This window comes from Vicugna pacos, chromosome 14 (genome assembly GCF_048564905.1).
Source record: "Vicugna pacos chromosome 14, VicPac4, whole genome shotgun sequence".
Taxonomy (NCBI): Eukaryota; Metazoa; Chordata; class Mammalia; order Artiodactyla; family Camelidae; genus Vicugna; species Vicugna pacos.
Genome location: NC_133000.1, coordinates 50834329 through 50856535, shown reverse-complemented (window position 1 = coordinate 50856535; position 22207 = coordinate 50834329). Strand labels below are relative to the sequence as shown.

The 22207-nt window shown below is 42.0% G+C and overlaps 1 protein-coding gene and 1 long non-coding RNA gene across 2 annotated transcripts in view; one reads left to right on the top strand and one right to left on the bottom strand.

The window, feature by feature from the left end:
• LOC116283206 (uncharacterized) overlaps positions 1–12445 on the bottom strand; it is a 39818-nt gene extending 27373 nt beyond the window's left edge. Inside the window, exon 1 of the long non-coding RNA XR_012058785.1 lies at positions 12358–12445. This is a non-coding gene — a long non-coding RNA (uncharacterized lncRNA). The remainder of the gene's footprint in view (positions 1–12357) is intronic.
• A 1759-nt stretch (positions 12446–14204) lies between these two features.
• SPRY2 (sprouty RTK signaling antagonist 2) lies at positions 14205–19577 on the top strand. Its single transcript, XM_006214816.4, has 2 exons — positions 14205–14880; positions 17791–19577. The coding sequence occupies exon 2, from the start codon at positions 17842–17844 to the stop codon at positions 18787–18789; it is 948 nt and encodes a 315-aa protein (XP_006214878.1). The 5' UTR covers positions 14205–14880; positions 17791–17841; the 3' UTR covers positions 18790–19577.
• The last annotated feature ends 2630 nt before the right edge of the window (positions 19578–22207 follow it).

Here is a 22207-nt window from a genome sequence, read left to right as displayed (position 1 = left end):
GGTGTAAGTGTAATCGTGTAGCACAAAGATGAGTTATTTGTGCTATGATGGCATTGTCACTCACTACAAATACAAAGAAAAAGAAATAGAAAAAGAAAAGGAGAGAAATAGAAAAGAAGCCTATAGTGACCTAGTTCTACTATAACTGAATTTCATTATTATCTTCCTGTAAACATACCTTTCATTACAAATGTTTGATCACAAATGAATAATCCCTTCAACCAAATAAAGGAGAAAAATAAATGTATTACACATATAGGACAAAACCCCAAAGTGTAATTTATAATTTCTCATAGAATACTAAATTATAATCAATGTCTTTTGTTTTTCATTTATTAAATTCAGTGGTCAAAATATCCTGTAAAATAAGTGTTTTGCATAATGTTAATATCTACTTAACACTGGCTGTTTAATTACATTGAAATTGATTGAAAAATAATGACCTAGTGCATTAAAATCTGACAGATCTTCAAATATATTTTTTCTAAATTCTAAATGTCCACAAGTTGTGAAAAGCTAATCTCTAAGATACAAACTCAGATGGATCTTAAAGTTTTTCATTTAGAATGGATTTCTGTTTGCAGTAGCAGGCATCTATAAAACAAAGATACACAGTAATCATCACAGAAGGGAATTGTTTTATGTTCCTTATTTACGGTTATATTTCTAATTATTGGTAAGGTCAATCAGAGATTGGCAGATTTTTCCAAAATCTGAAGGGCAAATATACTCAAGGAGGGAAAGACACACAAAGAAAACACAAAGTCTGGCACAAAGAGAGACGCAAAAAGACCGAAAAAAGCCCAAAATGTACTTTCTTAAAATACCAGACTACTTCAGTTATGACATATGCACTAGCTTGGGGTTCCTAAACCAGCAGACTGAAGAAAAATTGCCTTGTCATCAGAAGTCCAAAATATATAGATCTCAGGAGACACAGATACATGGGGCTGTAGGTCTAAATCCAAACTCTCTCTGTGGAAGAAAACAAATTTTAGCCATAGAATAAGTTGAGTGTCTTGACCAATACGTTAGAAATGACACCAAAAATATTCTAAGGACAAGACACTGAACTCATTTTCCTTTCAAAAGTGAGGAGAACACAGATAAGGGACGCTCACTGCAGCAAACTGAATGCAAAAATGAAAAGGCGAAATAAAAAAGACCGATGAAAGCGTAACATTAAAAAGAGAAGTGTTTAGCTGTTAAATCATCCAAATTGCTTTGCCAAATTTTGACATGCTTGATTTCCTGTAGTAAAACATCTCCTCTTTTTTTTTTTTCTCTTTTCGTCTTTGGGAAAAAAAAAGTGAGGAAAAATAACCAGCTGTTCCTTGTATAGTTCAGGAAACAAGTTTGATTTATTACTTGAAGGTTATTTTTGAATGAGCTGCTTGTGGCAGCCAGAGTGCAAGAAAAGTCACTGAGGCCTGTCCACTTGAAGGGCTCAAACTGTTTCCTGAACAGTCCTTCACTCCGCACCTCCGACGGCTATTATTGACAACGTGCGACTGGGGCCTTCCAGGATTTTAAAACAGCAGGGGTCCCGGCCAAACAATCGGGCTGTCAATTACCTTTCCCCCTGTTGTGAAAAAGGGGCCCAGGACAATGCCACTTCTCAGCAGGGAGTCGTGCAGCTCCCAGTCTGTAACCCACTCTTGCACCGTTCCGCATTCACAGCCCAGTAAATGGTCCGGTGCCTTCACTTTTGTCTGCGTGTGTCAGTTCCAACCAAAATGACTGCAAGGTAGATGTCTCCATGGAAGGAGTTTTAAAGATCTCGCGAGGGCAAAACTGACTCTGTACATTGTTATCTCTGGTCTTCGCGGCTGTTTTCCCCTAAGATCCAAAAGGACACAAAGAGCACCCCCCGCAGCCCCCTCCCCTAGGCTTGTCCTCCGCAAACGCCCAACCCTCTCTACCTATATTGTGGCTCAGAAAACTTCCTGTGGGCATTGATGACTCGCTGTGAGGACTGTCCATCATCCCAACCCCTTTGTCCGGCAGTCACTTCCATTCGAATTTGACTGACTGAGGGAGCCTGCGTTATTTGTAAAGAACAACAAGGCTTTTCATTCATAATTTTAGTCGGGGGACAGGGTGCTAATGACTGAGCTTGAATAACTCGGGAATGTGGTATTCAAGGCAGGAAGAAGCCAAACCGACTGCCAAATGAGGCAAGGAGAAGGTGTAGGTGAAAAGTGCCTGGGTAAAAAGGCAAACAATGGCAGGAGGGTCACACACGTATACAAATACAAATCGAGGTTTTCCAAGGTGAGACAATCAAAAAGATGGAAGCAGGAAGGAGGGCAGGGAAAGTCTAACAGGATTTCATTAGCTTTGGGGTCAGGTTACAATGGCAGAGTTACAGAATCCGAAACCCATAAAGTGTCTGCAGAGGAAGTGCTCTTTTCTTCCACTGCTGGTTCTCCTGCCAAAACAAAAAAAAAGTAAAACTGGCTTTCACTCTTTTGGTAACTTTCATACGTTCAAACAAAGAGAATTTGTTTCGCAGGGGTGCTCAGTTTGGCAATGCAGTCTGGGTTCCAAAGAGCTTACTTACTTTGTGGGTCTCCGGTCAATTTTTAAGTGCATGAAGCATAAACACAATATACAATAATTTTATATACCTGCTGCTTCCAAGGAGGAGAAATTGTACAAATGTCAATTCCTGGTTTAATTTAACCGTATAGCTAAGTACTATGAGTTTTTCTTTTTCTTGCTAAAATATTACAATTGTGGTTTGGCTTTTTTTGTGATTAAGAAACTTAAAGTATGATGTTGAATTTTTAATGCATAATTTTATACATAGATTCACAGAAAATAATCCAAAATAACAATGTTGCACATTTTTAATCTAAGGCAAATTAGCAGAATGATGCCAGCTGCTTTTTTCAAAACCAATGTAATTCCATAAGTGACGAATGTTTCAATCATTATTAGAAAATGTTTCTCTTGTCTTTTTTGTTAAAGCAAGTCAAATAAAGGTTAAAGAGAACAATGACAAATGCTGATTTATGTAGCAATCAGCAACAATAAGTTGCCTGGCAGTAGAACTCTAGCGCCGTCTCCGGTGAGTCTGTTAGGACTAGTGGTCTTAGGGAGCACTTATGGCTACTGAGGTACAAGGTCAAAGTTCAGACTCTGGGCAGGATGCTTACTTAGCTCTAAGTTCCCAAGTCATCAACTGACCCAACAAACATTCTTGAAAACTGAGACACTGACTACAATCACTATGCAGTTGAAATCCGTGATCTCATTTCATTCTGACAACCATCCTGTTCTGACCAGTGTGGAAGCTGGAGACACTCCAGGAAGACTTTTCATCTGTTTCCACCTGAGTCCCTAACAAAGGCAAAGGATGAGAACACACTCCGGGAGCATTCCAAAACTAACCGAAAGTAGACCCGGGGGGATTTCATCATCAGCATCATTGTCTCGGGCTTGTGTTTTAAGAATGTACATGAATTTAAATAAGGTTAGGTAACCATGTTTATTTTATGGATTCCTATGCCCCCTGCTATAAGCCTACAAATTGGCAAAATAAAATTGTAATATATTTCAAGTCTACAACGTAATAATTTGATACACATATGTATCATGACATGATTCCCACAATCAAGTTAGTTAACACATCTATCACCTCCTATATCACCTTTTTCTTTCTTTCTTTTTTTTTTTTTTTTTTGGTGAGAATGCTTCAGATCTACTCTCTTAGCAAATTTCGAGTATACAATACAGTGTTACTAACTATAGCCACCATGCTGTACATTAAAGCCTCAGAATCCTTACGCACTGTATCACTGAAAGTTTGTACCTTTGACCAACCTCTCCCCATCTCCCCATCTCCCCATCTCCCCTTTCCCAGCCTGTAGCAATCACCATTCTGCTCTCTGTCTCTATGAGTTCAAATCCTTACAGTTTTGAGAGCAGGATTAAATAATTGGCCCCAAGAACTAATAACTGATTGAGAGTTCAATCACACTCTGGCGACTCTCGATTTAAAACCAGGTGCTTCTCCACCCACCACCTCTTGGGACTCGAAGCCCAGGCCCCGGGTCCATGAATGACAGATAGGACTCCTGGCCAGGTCCAAGCCCAGGCCAAACCATGCAGCAAGTGTACCATGTTTTTCACCCCAGCCCTTCCTGTCAGCTGCTTCGATCCTCTCAGGTGGTGATTTTATGAATAACTGGATCTCTAGGATGCAAAAAACAAAACAAATAAAACCTTGATTTCAGCATATGGTGATTTCTGTGCTGTAGATAAACTCACCATGGCTGATTTTCAAACCTAATGCCACTGAATGCGGAGATGAGAAGAGATATCCCAAATGAGCTCTTGCCCGCAAGTGCGGGCCTGTTCTAGCATTTTCATCTGTTCATGCTTTGTTTGGTGTCTACTCCGTTTTCTGTTCTTGCTCTCCGTGAGCTATGAGTCTCTATTTTGGTTTCGCTATAATAGCATAATGACTTCCATTTATTGAAGAGTTATTACAAATCAGACTTCTAATACTCCACATGTAGCACTCACTTAACCCTCATGGTGATGCTCGGGCATAGGAAATACTTTCATCACCCCTTTATGGATGAGGAAACTAACCCCATGGGAGACTGAGGAATTACGTAAGGCCCCTTCTTAGATCAACCTGAACCTGACTCTATGTGAAGGATCTTGCCATCCGATTTTTTTTAAATCTCCCAAGTAATGCTAATGTGTGGCCAGGGTTGAGAACCACTTGTCTAGAAAATAAAACAAGAATGCTTGCTATTTGGAGAAAATATATAACTTTCCAATGTGGCTAACCATATGTTAGGTCTTCGATAAAGCTCAATTCACACTTCTACTTGACGGTGTGTAAGTGCACATCAAATGTGCTGGAGACACACTGAGAACGTGGAGAATCATCTTTTAGAGGTGATAGAGTTTTTTCTAAAAAAATACTCTGAATAACCTAAATATCTCAGTAAGTAAGGCAGCAGCACATTTTGAAATGACTATCTAGCTTTTATTTCAAATATTATTGTGTTGTTATTTACTTTCGTTGTTTAATTTGGGGTCACCAGCTAAAACACAATAGGGGACATAGAAAAAACTATTTGTCGTTTATCTGAAATGCAAATGTGATTGAATGTCCTGTATTTTTATTTGCTAAATCTGGCAACTCCAGCTTAATTTGGGGCCAGAATTCTCATGCTCTGAGTCAAAATTTTATACAGTATCATCTCCCTTCATTAACTCTCACGTATCCATCCTTCACATTTGGCCTAATGAGTATGCCAACAAGCAACGGTGCTTTACTATTTATACCAAATTATTCCCAATGATTTCGTTCCTCGTGTTAAACTATGAATTTACTACAAGGGTCAAAGTTTAAAATTTGGATCCCAAAAAGCTGTTTTAAGCAATTGAACACAGCCAGGAATCATAAATAAAAAGATTGATAGGTATGAGTTCACATACAAATTGAAATGTATTATTACAATGGCAAAAACAAAAAACAAAATAAGACCAAAAGGAAGTCGGAAAGATAAATGGAAAATGGGAAATGTTTGCATTGTAAAATGAGAGCCCAAACAAAGGATGAGCACCCCATTTAAAACATGGACCAAGGGTATAAAATTGAATCACAGGGGGAAAATGCAAGTGTCCAGGAAATATTAAAAAATATACTTAACTTCAGAAGTAAACAAAGAAAGACAAAATGAAACACTGAGATATCATGATTCACCTACCAGATAAGCACAGATTAAAAATGTTGACAAAAGTTACTATTGGTAAGACTTACAGAGAAACAGTCTCTTTTACAAACTAGGATTAGAAATGTAAACTGGAGTAATTTTTTAGGGAGCTTATTAGCAATATAATCAAAAAATTTAATATGCATAAACTTGACTCAAAAAACTGCTTCTAAAAATGTACTCTAACAAGGTAAGACAAATGTGTGAAGATACGAGCAAGAATGCTTATCACAGCATTATTTATTCTGGCAAAACAACTATCCCCCAAACCCACAAAAACCAGAAATCTATTGACTAGCAATGAAGGATTTTTAAAAGAAATATTCACCAAATATTATTCACGAATGAGGTTTCCACTTTTTTATAGTTTTCAAGATGGTTTGATTTTTTTTTCTTACAGTGAACATGTAATTCAGAAAAAAATAAAATTGAATTAATCCATTCGTCCTTTGGGAGGCATTCATAGAGAGAAAAGTAGAGCAGAGTCAGTTATCTCTGGATAATTCTGAAACAAAGTACTCTATATAAATTGATGGAACATGGTTATCAAAATATACGAGAGATTTCTGGTTAAATCTCTACAGTCTTACTGAAAGCAGGCTAAATTCCTTCCAGTCCCTGCTGAGCCATAAAGCTAGTGACCTTTGCCCCTTAGGTACCATGGGCCCAGGACATTTGGTATGATCTTAGATTTCTCAAGTATCATAACCCACTAATAACTTGAAAAGTGGTTGAGAAGCTAGGGCATAAAAACAACTTCTTTTAACAACTGTATGAAATTCGTGAGAAAAGGATGCCAAATAATGTGAAGACAATCATTTGTCTGTTGCCACAAACCCTGGCCCTGCGTGAGGTGGAAACGCTCCTATGATGTCTTGAATACACTTAAGGATTCCTCTGGGAAATTCAAATAGTTCAGCCTCTGTCTAGAACTGTCTTATCTGAATTCCATTATAAAGTTACAGTACTAGAGACATAAAGGTCTTTTTCACCCACACTCTTGGTATATATTCAGAGAATTTTAGCCTCTTAATAAGCCACTTAGAGTTTGTACTGCCGAAATGGGAGAACGATGGACCTGTTCACTGAGGCACACAGAGGTCAAACGAGTAGCCCACTGCTCCGCTCAGAGGCTGCCTCCTTCTGGAGCCTCCTTAACTCTGCAGAGCCAACAAACTGTCAAGCATCAAATTACCCAGCCGAAAACTGACTTAGATGCCCTTGCACGGCTTTCCAGAATTTTCATGGCTATTCGTCAGTCTCCTCTCCCATTTAGATCGTTAGCTCCTTATAGTCAGAAACTAACTAGTTCCCATCTCAAACCCACTGAGCAAAGTGATAATGCCAGCAGCTCCCAGACTAAGGCCAGGAAGACAGGAATTCTGCCCCCAGAAGGCCACGCCATGCTGACAATAGGGAGTACTTGCTCTGTGTTTGCTATGAGTTTTGTCCAGAATGCTGGAGAATAGGATTTGTGATATACTTTAAGACTCTAATATTATTATTCTGAGTCATTGTCCATTCACCTTCACAGGATCATAATAACTGAAAGAATCTAAAACAACAAAACATCATAGCATTCTAGTGTACAACAAATCCCTCTGCCACGCCTCATTAAACGTAAGTGAAGGTGTGCCTTCTACCTGACAGGGGATGGAGCTGCCGACACAAGGCTCCATCCCAAAAATATACAGTTAAAGACTCAGTGTTGCATAAGAGCCCAAATGTTGAAGTCACTCTCAAAGAAGACAGAACTCACATTTTTCAAGCCTCTAGATTTGTTGAACAAGTAATTCGATGAGGAGACACTCCAGTCAGAAACAACCACATCAGCTAAATAGGTCCCTTCTCCCCTACCTACTCTAAGAAAGTCACACATAAAAACAAAAATCGATGTAAGGTTAAGGTTTCTATAGAAATACTATTAATAGCTGAATATAGCTATTGAAACTTGTTCCAAATCTCTATTTTTATTCCTACGTAAGTATAAACAAATAAGATACATAAATTGTGCTCACTATGTAATTTTAAAACTTTTTGAAAATATGGAGGCAAAACAGATCATTTTACCCAATAAACTACCAAGCTCAATTTAACTGAAATTATCACTGCTTATTCAGAGCATCCCATATGCTAGCCTTTGTAGCTAATTCATATCATCCAATCCTAACAGCAACTCTTTTACAGATGGGAACTAAGGTTAATGATCTCACTCATTCATCTTATTTTAAAATGTCTAAGTGACTGATATGTGCCAGGCCCTTCAGTGCTGGGGATAGAATGGCAGGCAACATGTGGCTTGGATTCCAGCCCTCATGGCACTTAGAATGCAGTGAAGGAGACAGTTCATAAATGATCACTCAATTACACGTATATTTGTAGCAGAGAAGGTCAGGAGAGGAACAAGGGACATCTGACCTAGTCAAAGGGTCAGAAAAAGCTTTCCTGAAAGAAAGACAATAGAGATTTGAAAGATAAGTAGGACTTAAACCAGCAAAAGGCCAGAAAAGTGAAAAGGGGAATTGCATATACAAAGGTCCTGGTTACAAGAGAGGGGTACTTTTGAGCAAATAAAAGGGAATACTCATAGCTGCAAGGCAGAAAACAGGACAGTGTGACATACAGAAGGCTGGGCAGGGAAAAGGGCTGGACTGTAGGACCAGGAAGTTGGGTTAAGGACTTGGATCTTTACCCCACGAAAAAGGAGAAGCCAAGGGTCGGGGTTTAAGCATCAGGGGATCCTGATCAGATTTCTCCAAAATGTCCTGCACTGAACCCCGTTCCAGAATTCTTGAGCTCCCAAAGCCTCTGGAACCTATTATGGTATTTAAAAGTTCAACCTTTACCATTTTCCTTTAGAAATTACAGCTTAAAAAAAAAAAGAGGAAGATCTAATTTTCCCTGTACATGCTTTTAACATCTTTTAGAATGCAAGTATGTCTCTGCACTGTATACAGAGTGAGATGGTTCTCAAAACTGCAAGAGGATTTTCATATAGAACATGAAAGGCAAAAATCATTCACTATTTGATGGCTTTCTTGGAGCTATTTTAAAAATGCATTCTCAAAGTTAGCAAAGTGCTAACTTCTAAATTTGAATTTTAATTATTAATATAGTTAGACTTTAGCCAGATGCACTTCTTAAAGTAAAAAATTCTTAAGAGTTTACTTTTATTTATATTCCCCAGCTGCCTATGATCAACTTTTTTTGTTATTTTCTTTATTACACAGTTTTAGAATAGATGTCCCTTATAAACTTCCTTCCAAATACATAAAATTTTCAAAATTTTTTTAACTTTGTAATATTTACTATTTCAAGAATTAAAAATCATGTAGCTCATAGCGAAAAATAAATGTGACAATAAATACATGTATGTTCATGTATAATTGAAAAATTGTGCTCTACACTGGAATTTGACACAACATTGTAAAATGACTAAAACTCAATAAAAAATGTTAAAAAAAACAAAAAAGAATTAAAAATCATGGCCTTAACAAACTTACTTCAGTTACTATCCAATAATTATACGAAATACAATAGTAACTTCCAGGCTAACACAATGTCTTAAATTCTGCCACTAAAAATTCAAAAACTCTTTATCTGCTTTTAGAAAACTGAGGCAAAAAATATTTATTTATTTTAATTATATCCACTAATTTCATTCACTCATTGAAAAATACTTATTGAGTATCTAATGTTTACAGAGATCAGAGTGAATATTTTCTTCTTTTAAAGAATGAGGTGGTGAAGAATCTTTCTAGTTCAATTCAAGTCCACTAACAAAGAAGTCCAAGGTTGTCCTGTTATAGAGTCTTCAGATCCTTGGAGTGGTCTAGCATCTTGAAGAGTCACACTGAATACAGAGTTTGCATAGAAAAGCTGTTTTATATAACTCCACAATATTCTCAAATATTCATAATTCACTGCATGTTCAAAACGCCTCCTGTCCAAAGGAACAAACAAACTGAATCTGAATGCACTTATATTCTGTTTACCAAATTGAACATTTTTAGACCTGACCTGTTAACTGAGATTAATTCAGGGCTGGCTGACAGCCTGGATATTATGACCTCTGGATTATAAGAATAGCTATCGTGGAATCTGTTTGATTACATCTTCCTTAGAGAACAGGTTGAACTTCCTGTGCCCTTTTGATCATGTGTCCACATAATGGGAAGTATAAAACCAACACCTCCTTTTTATTCAGAGGCTAAAATCTTCCTACTGCTACTCAGCTTGGTAATATCCAAATCCTCGTTTTGATTTATGATTTTCACTTTAATGAGGCTTTACCATCTGGGTTAAAAAGATCCCAGAACAAAGGGCATCTACTGTTAAAAACAAACAGAATAAAACTAACAAACCTAGGGCTTTGGGGAAAAGGCAAAGCAACAATGCAGTGATCTCACTGATTAGACTTTCTCTGCACACATCAGTCCTACAAAGGAAGAAGCTTGACCTTGAGGGCAGAAGATAAATATATTGGAAATATAATGAGAAAAATGTTGGCCAGCAGAGAAATTTTGTTTTGCCTTGTTACAGAACTTCAGTCCACATCTGACTTTGCATAAATTGTAATAATAATTGCACAGAGCTAGCAGGGAAATTGATTAACCAGTAGAAACCATCAGGTGGATTCAGGTTGAATATAAGATCTCTGAAAAAGACTAGGCCAACCAGAGGCTCCAGTTCAAGATCAACTCATCAAACCACTCCTCTTATCCAGGATAACTCCAGATCTGCTCCCCCCTCCCCCTGTTACGGGTTAAAGGATAAAAGGACACACCAAAGAAGGTCAGATGCAGAGATAAGCTTTCCCCAGTCCTCCAAGAGATGTAGATAAGAACTCAAGTGGTCTATTTTGAACTCCTATCACAGCCACTCCCAGTTCCCTCCAAGAGGCAATATCTATAGAATTTGGAGAATCAAAGCAATTCAAAAAGCGAAATGACTACAGTCCTGGCTGCCAAATCAAAAGGTCCATTATTGCAAAGCCCTTTAACTTACAAAGGTCACTCCCAGAAGAGTCCATGCATAAATTAAGTTTACTATTGCAACTGGAATATGAGGAGAAATAATGGCTGAAAGATCTGAATTGTTACACTTGAAAGCAGTATACACCATTGTGTTCTGGCCGATCTTTAAATATGAACATATAAATTAGTTGCCTTGGTTATAAAACTAACAAAATTACCAAATAATCAATTTTCTTTGTATCACTGCAAGGTATCTCTTTGATTATCAAAACTAGGTCTGAGCCCAGTAAGGTCAACTGGTTTGGTCAATCGCACAAAGAAACTAGAACTAGAGTTGTTTAAAACTACATTTCTCCCATGACTACAACATAAACCAGAAGCTTAGATGAATAAGTGCCACCGTGAAAATATGGGGCTTAACTTGGCCAACAACCTACTTGTAAAGAAGCACATCAACGCTATCCCTGTTAATGCCTTCCACAAAGACTGGAGGAGGCAAAAGTCACGTAGGTTTATATGCTGCCTCATTAAAAAAAAAAATTAAAGATAATCAATTATAAAATGAAATAAATCTAAAGAATGAATTCAGAAAATTAAATGAAGCAGAGACAAGATCCCAAAAGCACGACACACAGTCCTGTTCAGTGGCTAGGACTAACAGGCCACATTACTTGGTGCCTCCAGAGAACTTGGAGGTGAGTACTGGTGCAGCACGACTTTGCAAGGATTTGGTGTTTTTCAACATTAGGGAAACAGAAACACCTGTTCACACATCATGGTTAGCTCTCCAGAACTCTCCACAACACGTTTGAAAATGGGCTTCATTGTGAAGCTTTACATAACATTCTTTCAAAATTCTAAAGTATCTTCCAAAATGAACCCCAGTTATAATTTTGGAATGTAACATGAGAAGCAATTTTGGACACATTACAATAACTGCATCAAACATTTCATTGTGTGTGCACGCACAGACGTCCAGAGAAACATAATTCCTCTTTGGGACTAAACTAAGTAAACTTTGGAGCCACAGTATATTGCTTTATACACCACGTCCGAAAAATAATACTGCACTAAATAAAATAAATAGTAAGGAGTAAATTATAAAGAATCCAACAGATTCTCATTTTTACCTTGTACTTAAATTATAGGTTAAATGTTTTCCCAGCTTGCAAGCCGGCGGCTGTGGGGGAGGGAGGAAAGAGTTAGATTACATGGGATTCTTTCTAGCTCATGAAAGATAAGTATAAATTCCTAGATTCTTCCCCACTGACCCAATAAAAATAGGTGTTCTAACCAGCCGGAAGCTCCTAATTTAAATTGCATTTTACGCTTTGATCCAGAACAACGTGTCTTCACAGAGTTCCTGCAGCGCTGGAAGAATAGCCTGGGCACAAGTGTCTCGGAAAAAGCAGTCACCGGGTGCAGGGGAAGCGGGAGGAGGCGTTTCTTTCACCTGCTCCGAGACTTGTCGGGCGGACGCAGGCGACGCGTTCCCGCCAGCCGTGCATGCCCCGGCTTTGGCCCCCAACTCCGTCCCCCCTTGGTAAAAGCTAGGGTACTGCACCTGGGTACCTCATTTCGCATTCAAACGGAATGTGTCCGAGGAGATGGTGGGAAAAGCCACCTATTCTTGCACTTACATTATAAATGTGTTTTTATTCACTGTGAACCAGCCGGCCGGAGGTACACTCTGGAAGGCAATCCCGCCTGCCCTCGTCGAGTCCAGGGGAAGAAAGCAGCCCAGCCCCGCGCCGGGTGGGCGCCCCCTGGTGGCCGGACGGTCCGTGAGCACAGCGGCGCCTGCGTTCACCCTAAGGCTCAAAGCACTGGGGCGTAGGGCGAACGGCGTGCGCCGGAGAGACCCCGTCTTCCCGCGTCCGCAGCCCCAGGGACGTCGAGGAGCAGACCCGACGTAACCTCCTCCACCCTCACCGGAGGGGTTGGGGGACGTAGGCCAGCGCCCGGAAATAACGCATGCCACTTCCCCTGTCACCTCTAGTTCCAAACCCCGGGTGAGGAGGGAGAGCGCTAGAGAAACATGGAGAAGGCAGGGCGAGAGCGCAATGCCGCCAGGAACGCGCCTGGGACGTTCTAGGAGAGCTCGGGAGAAGGCAGCGAATGCCAGGGTAGCTGTGAACGGATGTGGGCTGGAGCCGACCCTGGGGGAATCTAGCACCACGTTTTCCTAGCACTGTTTCAAGAACTCTAACCCCAGCACGGCAAGCTCGCAGGTGCTATTCTGGAGTTTTGACCGTACTTCCCTGTAAAGTAAAACCATTCTGGAAATCATTAGAATCCAATGTGAGGAGTATGTTGGAAGGGTGGTGTACATTTCCCACTAGTTCTCCCAGGTGCAAGGACATTTCTTACTTAATGAATGGCAGAGCAGTGCATAATGTGTGCATTTTCTATCTTTTTATTTCTATTTTTCTAAGTAAGAAAATCCAGACCACCTTCAAAATGGACAATAGGATTTTCTTGAGAAATGTTCTACATGACAAGGATAATCGGAAATGAAGGATGACGCTTCTGGTTAAGTGGAGGAGGAAATCTTCAATGAAACAGCGACCACCCCCCCCCCGCTTTTCAGAAACCCATGATGTCTCCCTTAGTAATCGTGTATATGTGTATGACTGAATTAACTAATTTTAAAAAGGCCTAGATTGTAGAATTTCCTTCGGCAATTGCGTCAAACAAAAGAGTAAGAAAGATCTTCAAAAAGTCTCCATCTGTGGCTAACTTCCTCTTTTAAAATAAAATCTAATATAAAATCGAAAAACTACAAATCAACACAATCAAAAGCAAATCCCAGCAACAGCAGAAGGTGCTTGAAACCCGAATCTGCATTCCGTTCCTCTCTTTGGCGGCTCTGAGGTGGGGGAGGCGGTTTGTGCTGGTGCCTGGTGTATAATCGGGTTAATCCGGTAGACAAAGAATAAACCAATAGCCCTCCCACTTCACTTCCCGCTCCCCTTCTCCTCCCCCTTCTCCTCTCCCCGTCGCCCCCTCGAGGGGGGAACAGAAAAGCGGAGAGGTAGCTTGAAATGGATTCCGAATAAAGTCTGAAAATCTGCAACTTGTTTTTAATGCTAACACTGCCTGCCCGGATTAGTTTTAAATGTTGGTTCCCTTATCCTAGTTGCTAGGAGAAATTGCCCTAAAATCAGTCCGAGCTACCGCTCGTCCTCATGGCCTCTGGAGAAACCTTAAAGTCAGTGTTTCCTTGAAACTAGGTAAACTGACCCCGCCGTGCCCAGCCGGCCTGCGGGCACCCCGCAGGACGGCGCCCGGGCGGCAGGACCGGCCTGGGGACGCGCGGGGCGGCGCGGTTGCCCTTTTGAATGCCTCCTGCGGCTCGGAGCGCTGGCGGGCGCTGGAGTGTGAGTGAATGTAGCCCCGCGGAGCCAATGAGCTGGGACCGGATGCGATATATCCTCTGGGACAACAACTGCTCTGTTCCGCCTCGGATCCACATGACGCCATTTACTGCTGCCGAGGCCGCCGCAGAGCTCCCTGCCTCCTCCGGAAAGGCGAGGGCGCAGGCCAACGGCAAGCCCCCCCAGCCGGGCCCCAGACCCTCCTGCTCCTCCTCCTCCTTCTCCTCCTCCTCCTCCTCCTCACCCACCGCCCCCGCCTCGGCCTCGCCCCCGTGCCTCCACAACGCCCAGTCTGCACCGCCAAGAGCTGCGCGCCGCAGCGCGAGCGGAGGAGAGGGGCCGGCGGAGCGCGCAGCGCCCAGGCCCCCGCGCCCGCCCGGCCCAGCCCGCTGCCTGTGCTCCGACCCTGCCGGGGCCATAGGACTTGGCCATCTGGCTTTAGATTCTCTATAAGGCTGTTTTCTTTTCTCATTTGCTCATCTGCCAGGAAAAGAGACTCGCTGTTGGTGCTTCGGCCTCCAGTTCATTGAGAAAAAAGAGGAAATACTCCGCGTGCGCTTCTAGAAGGGGGGTCGCCTCCAGCCCCAAAGCCCAAAGTGTTCATCGGCTGGACGCTTGACTCCGGATTGTCTCCTCTCCTTTTCTCCCCCTGCCGATTGCTCTGAAGTTAGACTGAAGAAGAGTTTGGAAGGAAGAGAGGGAAAGTTCGCATCGGGGCTGGATTTATTTGCACATCGCAGGAAGAACAGAATCCAACGGAGGGGTTGGTGCAAAGCCGCGAACACGGTGAGGCGGGTTTGGCTGGCTTTTCCCCTCCTTGCGCGCCGTGGCCGGCGTGTTGTGGGCAACATGGAGTAGATGCAGCCAGACTGAGAGTGGGGTCTGTCTCTCCTCCCGCCTGCCTTTCTCTAACCCCTCAGTTTCCCCGCGGGATCCCAGGAGCAGCCCAGAAATGTGTCTTGCCTCCGGCTTGGCCTGCCTCCACGGGGGCTGCGATGCGCGCCGGTGCAGTGTCCCCGGCCCCAGGACCCCATGTGCCTGTGCTCTGGGGGTTTGGGGTGGTGGTCGGCTAGCCCCAGGTCAGCTCCCGGCGGTGCACTGGACGCGAACTGGGCGCTGAGAGCGGGAGAGGGAGGGAAAACTTTGTGTTTCCCAGGTCGCCTTTGCAGGCGCCCGCGTTTCTAACCTGCTCCTCTCTTGGGGAAGGCAAGTCCTGGGAGAGGCTATCCCGAGGCATGGGCGCCGCCAGGACCAGGGGAGCGCGGGTTGCTCGCCTCACGGGGGCAGCGAGACCCCGCTGGTGAAAAAAGGACGGAGTGCCGGGTGGGGGGAGCCCCCGCCTCTGCACGGTGTGGACAGAGGGACAGAGGGAGCACGGAGCTGGTGAGAGCGTCGCCCTGCCTGGCGCCGCGTCTCTGCGGTTCGGAAGTGCAGCTTTCTCTTTTTTCCGTTCGCCTTGGTCTGCCTGTGTCACGCTTTTTTTATTTTTGGGAGATTGGGTTGACCCAGCACAGGAAGTCGTCAAGCGGTCGTGATCATTTTCCATTACCTGAAAATAGGTGGAAAAAGAAGCTAGGTTTTTTTTTTCTTTGATGGACTGATCTACTTTTTTGTTGTTGCTGCCTGTTTTTTTAATTTGGAATCGTATGCGTTTTTATAAAGCGCTTTCTGTGTTGGTTTGCCCCACCCTTGTGCTTGTGTTGAAGTCCTTTTCCCCTAATCTTTAGTCTGATCACACACTGTTCTTAATGGGGGTTTCAAAGCACTTTCAAAGCTGGCGGGGGTTCGAGGGGAAGTGGGGGCGCTGCGAAGGAGGCCAGGGATCAGCTGAAATCACTTTTTAAAGCCCCTCTTTCCTCTAATGATGCTACTTCCAACTGCAAGCAAATCTGCGGGGAAAGTTTCCAGCCCAGGGATCGGGTCTTGGCGTTCCTGGCTGTGCAGTGGGGCCCTGGAAAGTTCTTTTAAAAGTAGTGTTTCTTTGACTTCAAGAAATATACGCACGCGCGCGCGTGTGTGTGTGTATATATATATTTAATATATAGGCGTGTGCACATTGCAGGCAGTGCCCCTTGGGTCAGCGCAGGGTGGAGTCGCCCGGTGTGCATGAGTTAGACCTCCGTCTCCGGGCTGTGTGTCTAAGGCAGGGCTTTCTTCCACGCTGCGTCGGGACTGGAAACCAGTGCCCGACGTTCAGTGCCTTGGCTGGAACGTCCCGTGGTGGGCTGTGTGACCTCTGCCTGAGGGTGGAGTGGCTCGCTCTCTTGGAGTTGGGAGGCAGTTCTCTGGGGTGGGGGAGATTCCAGCCGGGAAGGGAGGGAGGGAGAGAGAAGCGTGCTCTAGCATTTCAGGGCACGTCCGCTTCCCAGGCGCCCGCGCCCCTCGCCTGTCTGTCTCGGAATTGTGCGCAGGGGGGTTAGCTTGGCCTCTGGCCTGTGCCGGTCCTCCCGGAGCAAAGTCCCCTGGGGCTCCAACTGTATCCCACCTGCTGGGGACGGTGTTGGGGCGCAGATAAAGAGCCGATAAATGGAGTGAAAGCAAAGAGCAATGCTGTCCTGTCTGCCTTTCTGTTAGAGCAGAGATCTGGTTTCCAGCTCTGCTTTTTTTCCTCATTGGAATACGTATGTTAACCTGCCTGTGTCTCTTTTCTGAAAACTGGAGACTGGCTGCAGGTCCACCTTTGCGCATTTTTAGTCATTGTAGACTTGGCAAAGGGATGGTAGTTTCAGAATTCACAGAGAGATGACAATTTAAACTGTTCCTTGTCAGGATGATAGATTTGAGATGTGACACTTGAATTTTTAAAACACTTTCTATTACCACCGATCAGTTTATGTTCTCAATTACTAGGTTTTTGGAAACGGGCAAAGCAGTTAAGATTCTGACATAATTTATTTCTAAAACAGGGAGAAAAGAATTTTCTGGGCTATCAGGTTGAAAAATATGTGATTCTTAAGTTGTTAAGTTGAAGAAAATTAGTTCCTGTCTTTTTGTTGCTCATTGTGTAAGTTGGCTTGATTGTCTTCCTGGCATCTAATGGGATTTGAATTGATGTCTTTAATTCTATAACTTTGTGCTACCATATAGTTAATGATAATGCATGATTGTTATATAAAATGTATAAGTATTCCTTGGGGGAAATACATTTTGCACATCATATTCATTCTATGGAGTTTCATAAAGTTACAGAATACTAGATAAATCATAGTTCAAGATATTTGATATAAAAGCAGACTGAAAGTAAAAGCTAAGAATTTCTAGGCTGTATTTATTGATACTTAAGGCAAAAATGACCATGATCAATTTAAACCTATTTCAAAATTTGAAAAGGTATTCAGCTTTTGAAAATGTCAGTTGGCAGTGTTATATTCCAACATTACTTTCCCGCAATTTTTACACTGAACCTGAACCTTGCAAATTTTATGCTTGTTTGAATAAGGAATTGTTACGTGATTGGAACAAAGATCGGCTTTGTGTCACTACACATCACAGGATTAAATAATTGTCAGTACCTAGTCATAATTTTTACTTTTTGGCACAGGCATTGATCAGATGGCTATTCTAATACCCTCCATAGCCACTCCATTTCAGGTCCTGTTTCTCTAGGGGAAGTGGGAAGTGAAGAGTTAACTCAGGTAGGTGGAGAGTGGGAAGTATCCTGGAGTGTAAATCGTCTCTTTCCTCTTGGTTCCCCAGGAATTCAGATGTGTTCTAAGCCTGCTGGAGTGACCACACTTCCAAGACCTGATGGAGGCCAGAGCTCAGAGTGGCAGCGGGTCGCAGCCCTTGCTGCAGGCACCCCGTGACGGTGGCAGGCAGCGAGGGGAGCCCGACCCCAGAGACGCCCTCACCCAGCAGGTACATGTGTTGTCTCTGGACCAGATCAGAGCCATCCGAAACACCAATGAGTACACAGAGGGGCCGACCGTGGTCCCCAGACCTGGGCTCAAGCCTGCTCCTCGTCCCTCCGCTCAGCACAAACATGAGAGACTCCACGGTCTGCCCGAGCACCGCCAGCCTCCCAGGCTCCAGCCCTCGCAGGCCCTTGCTTCTGCGCGGGCCCCGCTGTCCAGGTCCATCAGCACGGTCAGCTCGGGGTCTCGGAGCAGTACCAGGACAAGCACCAGCAGCAGTTCCTCTGAACAGAGGCTGTTAGGCTCATCCTTCTCCTCCGGGCCTGTTGCTGACGGGATAATCCGGGTGCAGCCCAAATCAGAGCTCAAGCCAGGTGAGCTTAAGCCGCTGAGCAAGGAAGATTTGGGGCTGCACGCCTACAGGTGTGAGGACTGCGGCAAGTGCAAGTGTAAGGAGTGCACGTACCCGAGGCCTCTGCCGTCAGACTGGATCTGCGACAAGCAGTGCCTCTGCTCGGCCCAGAACGTGATTGACTATGGGACCTGTGTGTGCTGTGTGAAAGGTCTCTTCTATCACTGTTCTAACGATGACGAGGACAACTGTGCTGACAACCCGTGTTCCTGTAGCCAGTCTCACTGTTGTACACGTTGGTCGGCCATGGGGGTCATGTCCCTCTTTTTGCCTTGTTTATGGTGTTACCTTCCAGCCAAGGGTTGCCTTAAATTGTGCCAGGGGTGTTACGACCGGGTGAACAGGCCTGGATGCCGCTGTAAAAATTCAAACACAGTTTGCTGCAAAGTTCCCACTGTCCCACCCAGGAACTTTGAAAAACCGACATAGCATCATTAATCAGGAATATTGCAGTAAGAAGAATTGTTCCTTTTTTTTTTTTAACACACACATATGCAACCGACTAAACAGTTATAATCTTGGCACTGTTAATAGAGGGTTGAGATATCCTTTGGTGTTTGCAGTGAAATGCTTTTTGTCCATGTGCCATTTTAACTGATATGCTTGTTAGAACTCAGCTAATGGAGCTCAGTGTGGAGTACAGATCTTGGCGACTTACGCGTTGCATTAGCTAAAGCAACAGACACTCCTAAGCAAAGTTTTTGTTTGTGAATAGTACTTGCAAAATTTGTAAATTAGCAAATGACTCCCCCCAGCCCCCCGTTGTTTTCTCCAGAGATAATGTGCTATATTTTTGTACATACAATAATATTTGCAACTGTGAAAAACAAGTTGTGCCACACTACGTGGCACAGTCACAAAATATTATACTAATATGTTGTACATTCGGAAGAATGTGAATCAATCAGTATGTTTTTAGATTGTATTTTGCCTTACAGAAAGCCTTTATTGTAAGACTCTGATTTCCCTTTGGACTTCATGTATATTGTACAGTTACAGTAAAATTCAACCTTTATTTTCTAATTTTTTCAACATATTGTTTAGTGTAAAGAATATTTATTTGAAGTTTTATTATTTTATAAAAAAGAATATTTATTTTAAGAGGCATCTTACAAATTTAGCCCCTTTTATGAGGATGTGGTAGTTGCTGCAAATAAGGGGTTACAGATGCATATGTTCAATATAAAATAGAAAATATATTAACGTTTGAAATTAAACTGAGCTGTATTGTCTTATTTTACCTTTTGTTTTTCACAGTAAAAAAGAAACCATTTTATGTCAAGGACAGCATTTCAGTGAAATAGCTTCACTGTAACTGTAAGATTATCTTGTGGTTGCTGCTTTAAAGTAAAGTGGAGATTTGGTGATTTTTCAGAGATAATTATAGCCATCAGGGGAGAAATAACTGAGCACTTGACCCACGTAACCATATGAATCCTGTAAGAGCTCATTTTGGCTCCTCTTTTGCTGATTTGCTGATTTGCCTTTTTTTGCAGGTTAAAAAAAAAATCTTAACTAATTCATTCAGGAGATGTCCCTAAAAGATTAATAATTAGACTTTTTCTTTATAAACAGTATTAAGAATGAGTGCCATGAGGCTAATTCAAGACCAGAGAAACCAGTTCACTTCAACATTTATTGACTGTCCTCTGTGTGTTAGGCATCCAGTGTACACAGATCAATGCTTATAATTGAGGGAAAAATGTATTCTTGCTGACCATGGGTGTGTTTTTTCTAGTCTCTTTGGTCTTGGATTCTGAAGTTCATGATACCAAGTTCCTTATGTTAGCAAAGACATGGAATATTTAACTTGTTTTGATTCAGGTACTGGGTATCATGAAATTTCATCCTATATTGGCCTAATAATTCAAGCCCAAGCAGGCCAGCTTGAGAGGCCCTGTCTTACTTATTTAATCAAGTTATCCAGAAAATTGTTAAATTTTTCTGTGGGAAGAGGATGCAGTATGGCCGTAAAGTCAGTGTTTGCGTTGTCTTTCGGAAGCAAACACGCAGCAAGCTGCTACAAGCCCATCTTGACAAATATTGGGTTTTCTTATTTGTAATAAGTCACTTGATTAATTAGTCACTTTATGGCTGATTATTTTTTCTTCCAAAAGCACAGCCTTTTGCTGCCAAGAGTCACCGGAAGTCTAGGAAATGATTTACCTGTCAGTATTGTTTAATCTCTCGTTTCCTGTTGGGAGGCTCCTTCTCTTAGGTTAAGAGGTCTTAGTACATACTGTCTCCTGTTTTGTTTTTTTGAAATCGGCTCTCAAGGAACTATAGAGCCTCCTCAACCAAGACACTGCTATGAGGACCTTCAGTTTCCTCTAAGCTTTCTTGAAAAAGCACAGGGGGTAAATTCATTTAGAAGTTATTTACTCTAAAGTTTCACCTATGGGATACTGAATGATACAGTTCTAATACTCTTTCATCTAACTCTGATGGTCTAAAAGGAATTAAAATATTGAAAAAATTTAGGGCAGGGTATCTTATTCATTGTGTAGGTGTCAAGATTTGTAAAGCACAAGAATTTTGACTAATTAGTTCCTGACTATTCATCAGAAAATACCATATGCACTAATAGAACTTTTTTGGTGTAGAAATTATGAGAATCCTCCTTTTTTTTTTTTTAATCACATGAGTAGCTTTCAAAGTATTAGACAAATTGTATCAGATGCAATGGGGTGTTTATTGAAGAGGTCGATTGAGGCCCTCTTTCTATGGTAACTGAGTCAGTCTCTGATGGTATGACCTAGGGATTTGCATTTTTCATTCCACTAGCGATTATGTATAGTTTGAGAATTACTGACCTACAAATTGCTTTCTAATTTAGCTTTTTTTTTAAATGGAGTCCAGTGTAAAACGTAATTCATTAATTTGAATGTACGACATGGTGATAAACTAGCTGAAATTAGAAGAGGATTTGGTTTTGGTTTAAGTATATATGAAGTTCTGATGAAAGTTATTTAAAGATAAATAAGGAAAATTGGGTTCCTCAAGAAGCTTCCAATTAACCTATTAAATGCTGAGTTTGTCTGTAAACCAGTATAGAATTCATTTTCAGGATTTAAAAAAATGAGACGTTTATATCTAAACAGTTTGAAAACAGCTGGTGCTCACTCTTAACTTCAGTGTATTAGAGTTCTTAAATGTTGCACCTCATCAATGAGGTGGAGGACTAATCACGCCAAGTTCTTCATCTCTAAAGTTCATGACAATTCATGTTATAAATGCGAGTGATAATGCAGTGGCCACCGTTTTGATACTGTGATAGATTAAAAGTATAATGAGACAGAAAGCATTAGCTGATTGCTTAGCATTTAGAGAAAACTTAACTATATACATATATGTATATATATATTTGGTTTCTTGCCTTTTTATTTTCTTAGAAACCTGTGCATTCTCTATATTGAGGTTCATTTAAGGATGACAACTTGATTGTTGTTGCTTGAAATAGTCATGTATGTGTTTTGAAGAGATTTTAAGGCTCTGCCAGATTTCTCCATGTTGGAGCACGCTCTGGGCAGTCTCTGTGAAAGAAGAAAGCCAAAACCAAGTGCAGCCAACTCCCAGCCAAACTCTTTGCATAATTTCTTTCTCCAATACACTTTGGTCTCAAGGACTGCTTGCCTCCCAGTATATAAGATACCGATGATTTCAGATAAATGACTTTGCTCTTTGCACAGTGCTGTGAGGTATCTGATAGACAGTTGATGGGTTTGACACTTCTGGACACACAGATCAAAACTTTCAAAGGTTTAATGGGTTTAGAGTTTCAATTGCAGTTATACCCAAAACTGGCCATTTGCCATCCTCTTAAAGGTGCAAAAGGACCAGGATGTAG

Bases quoted from the DNA above. Each gene is read 5' to 3' on its own strand.
- SPRY2 (XM_006214816.4), top strand. From the start codon at position 17,842: ATGGAGGCCAGAGCTCAGAGTGGCAGCGGGTCGCAGCCCTTGCTGCAG.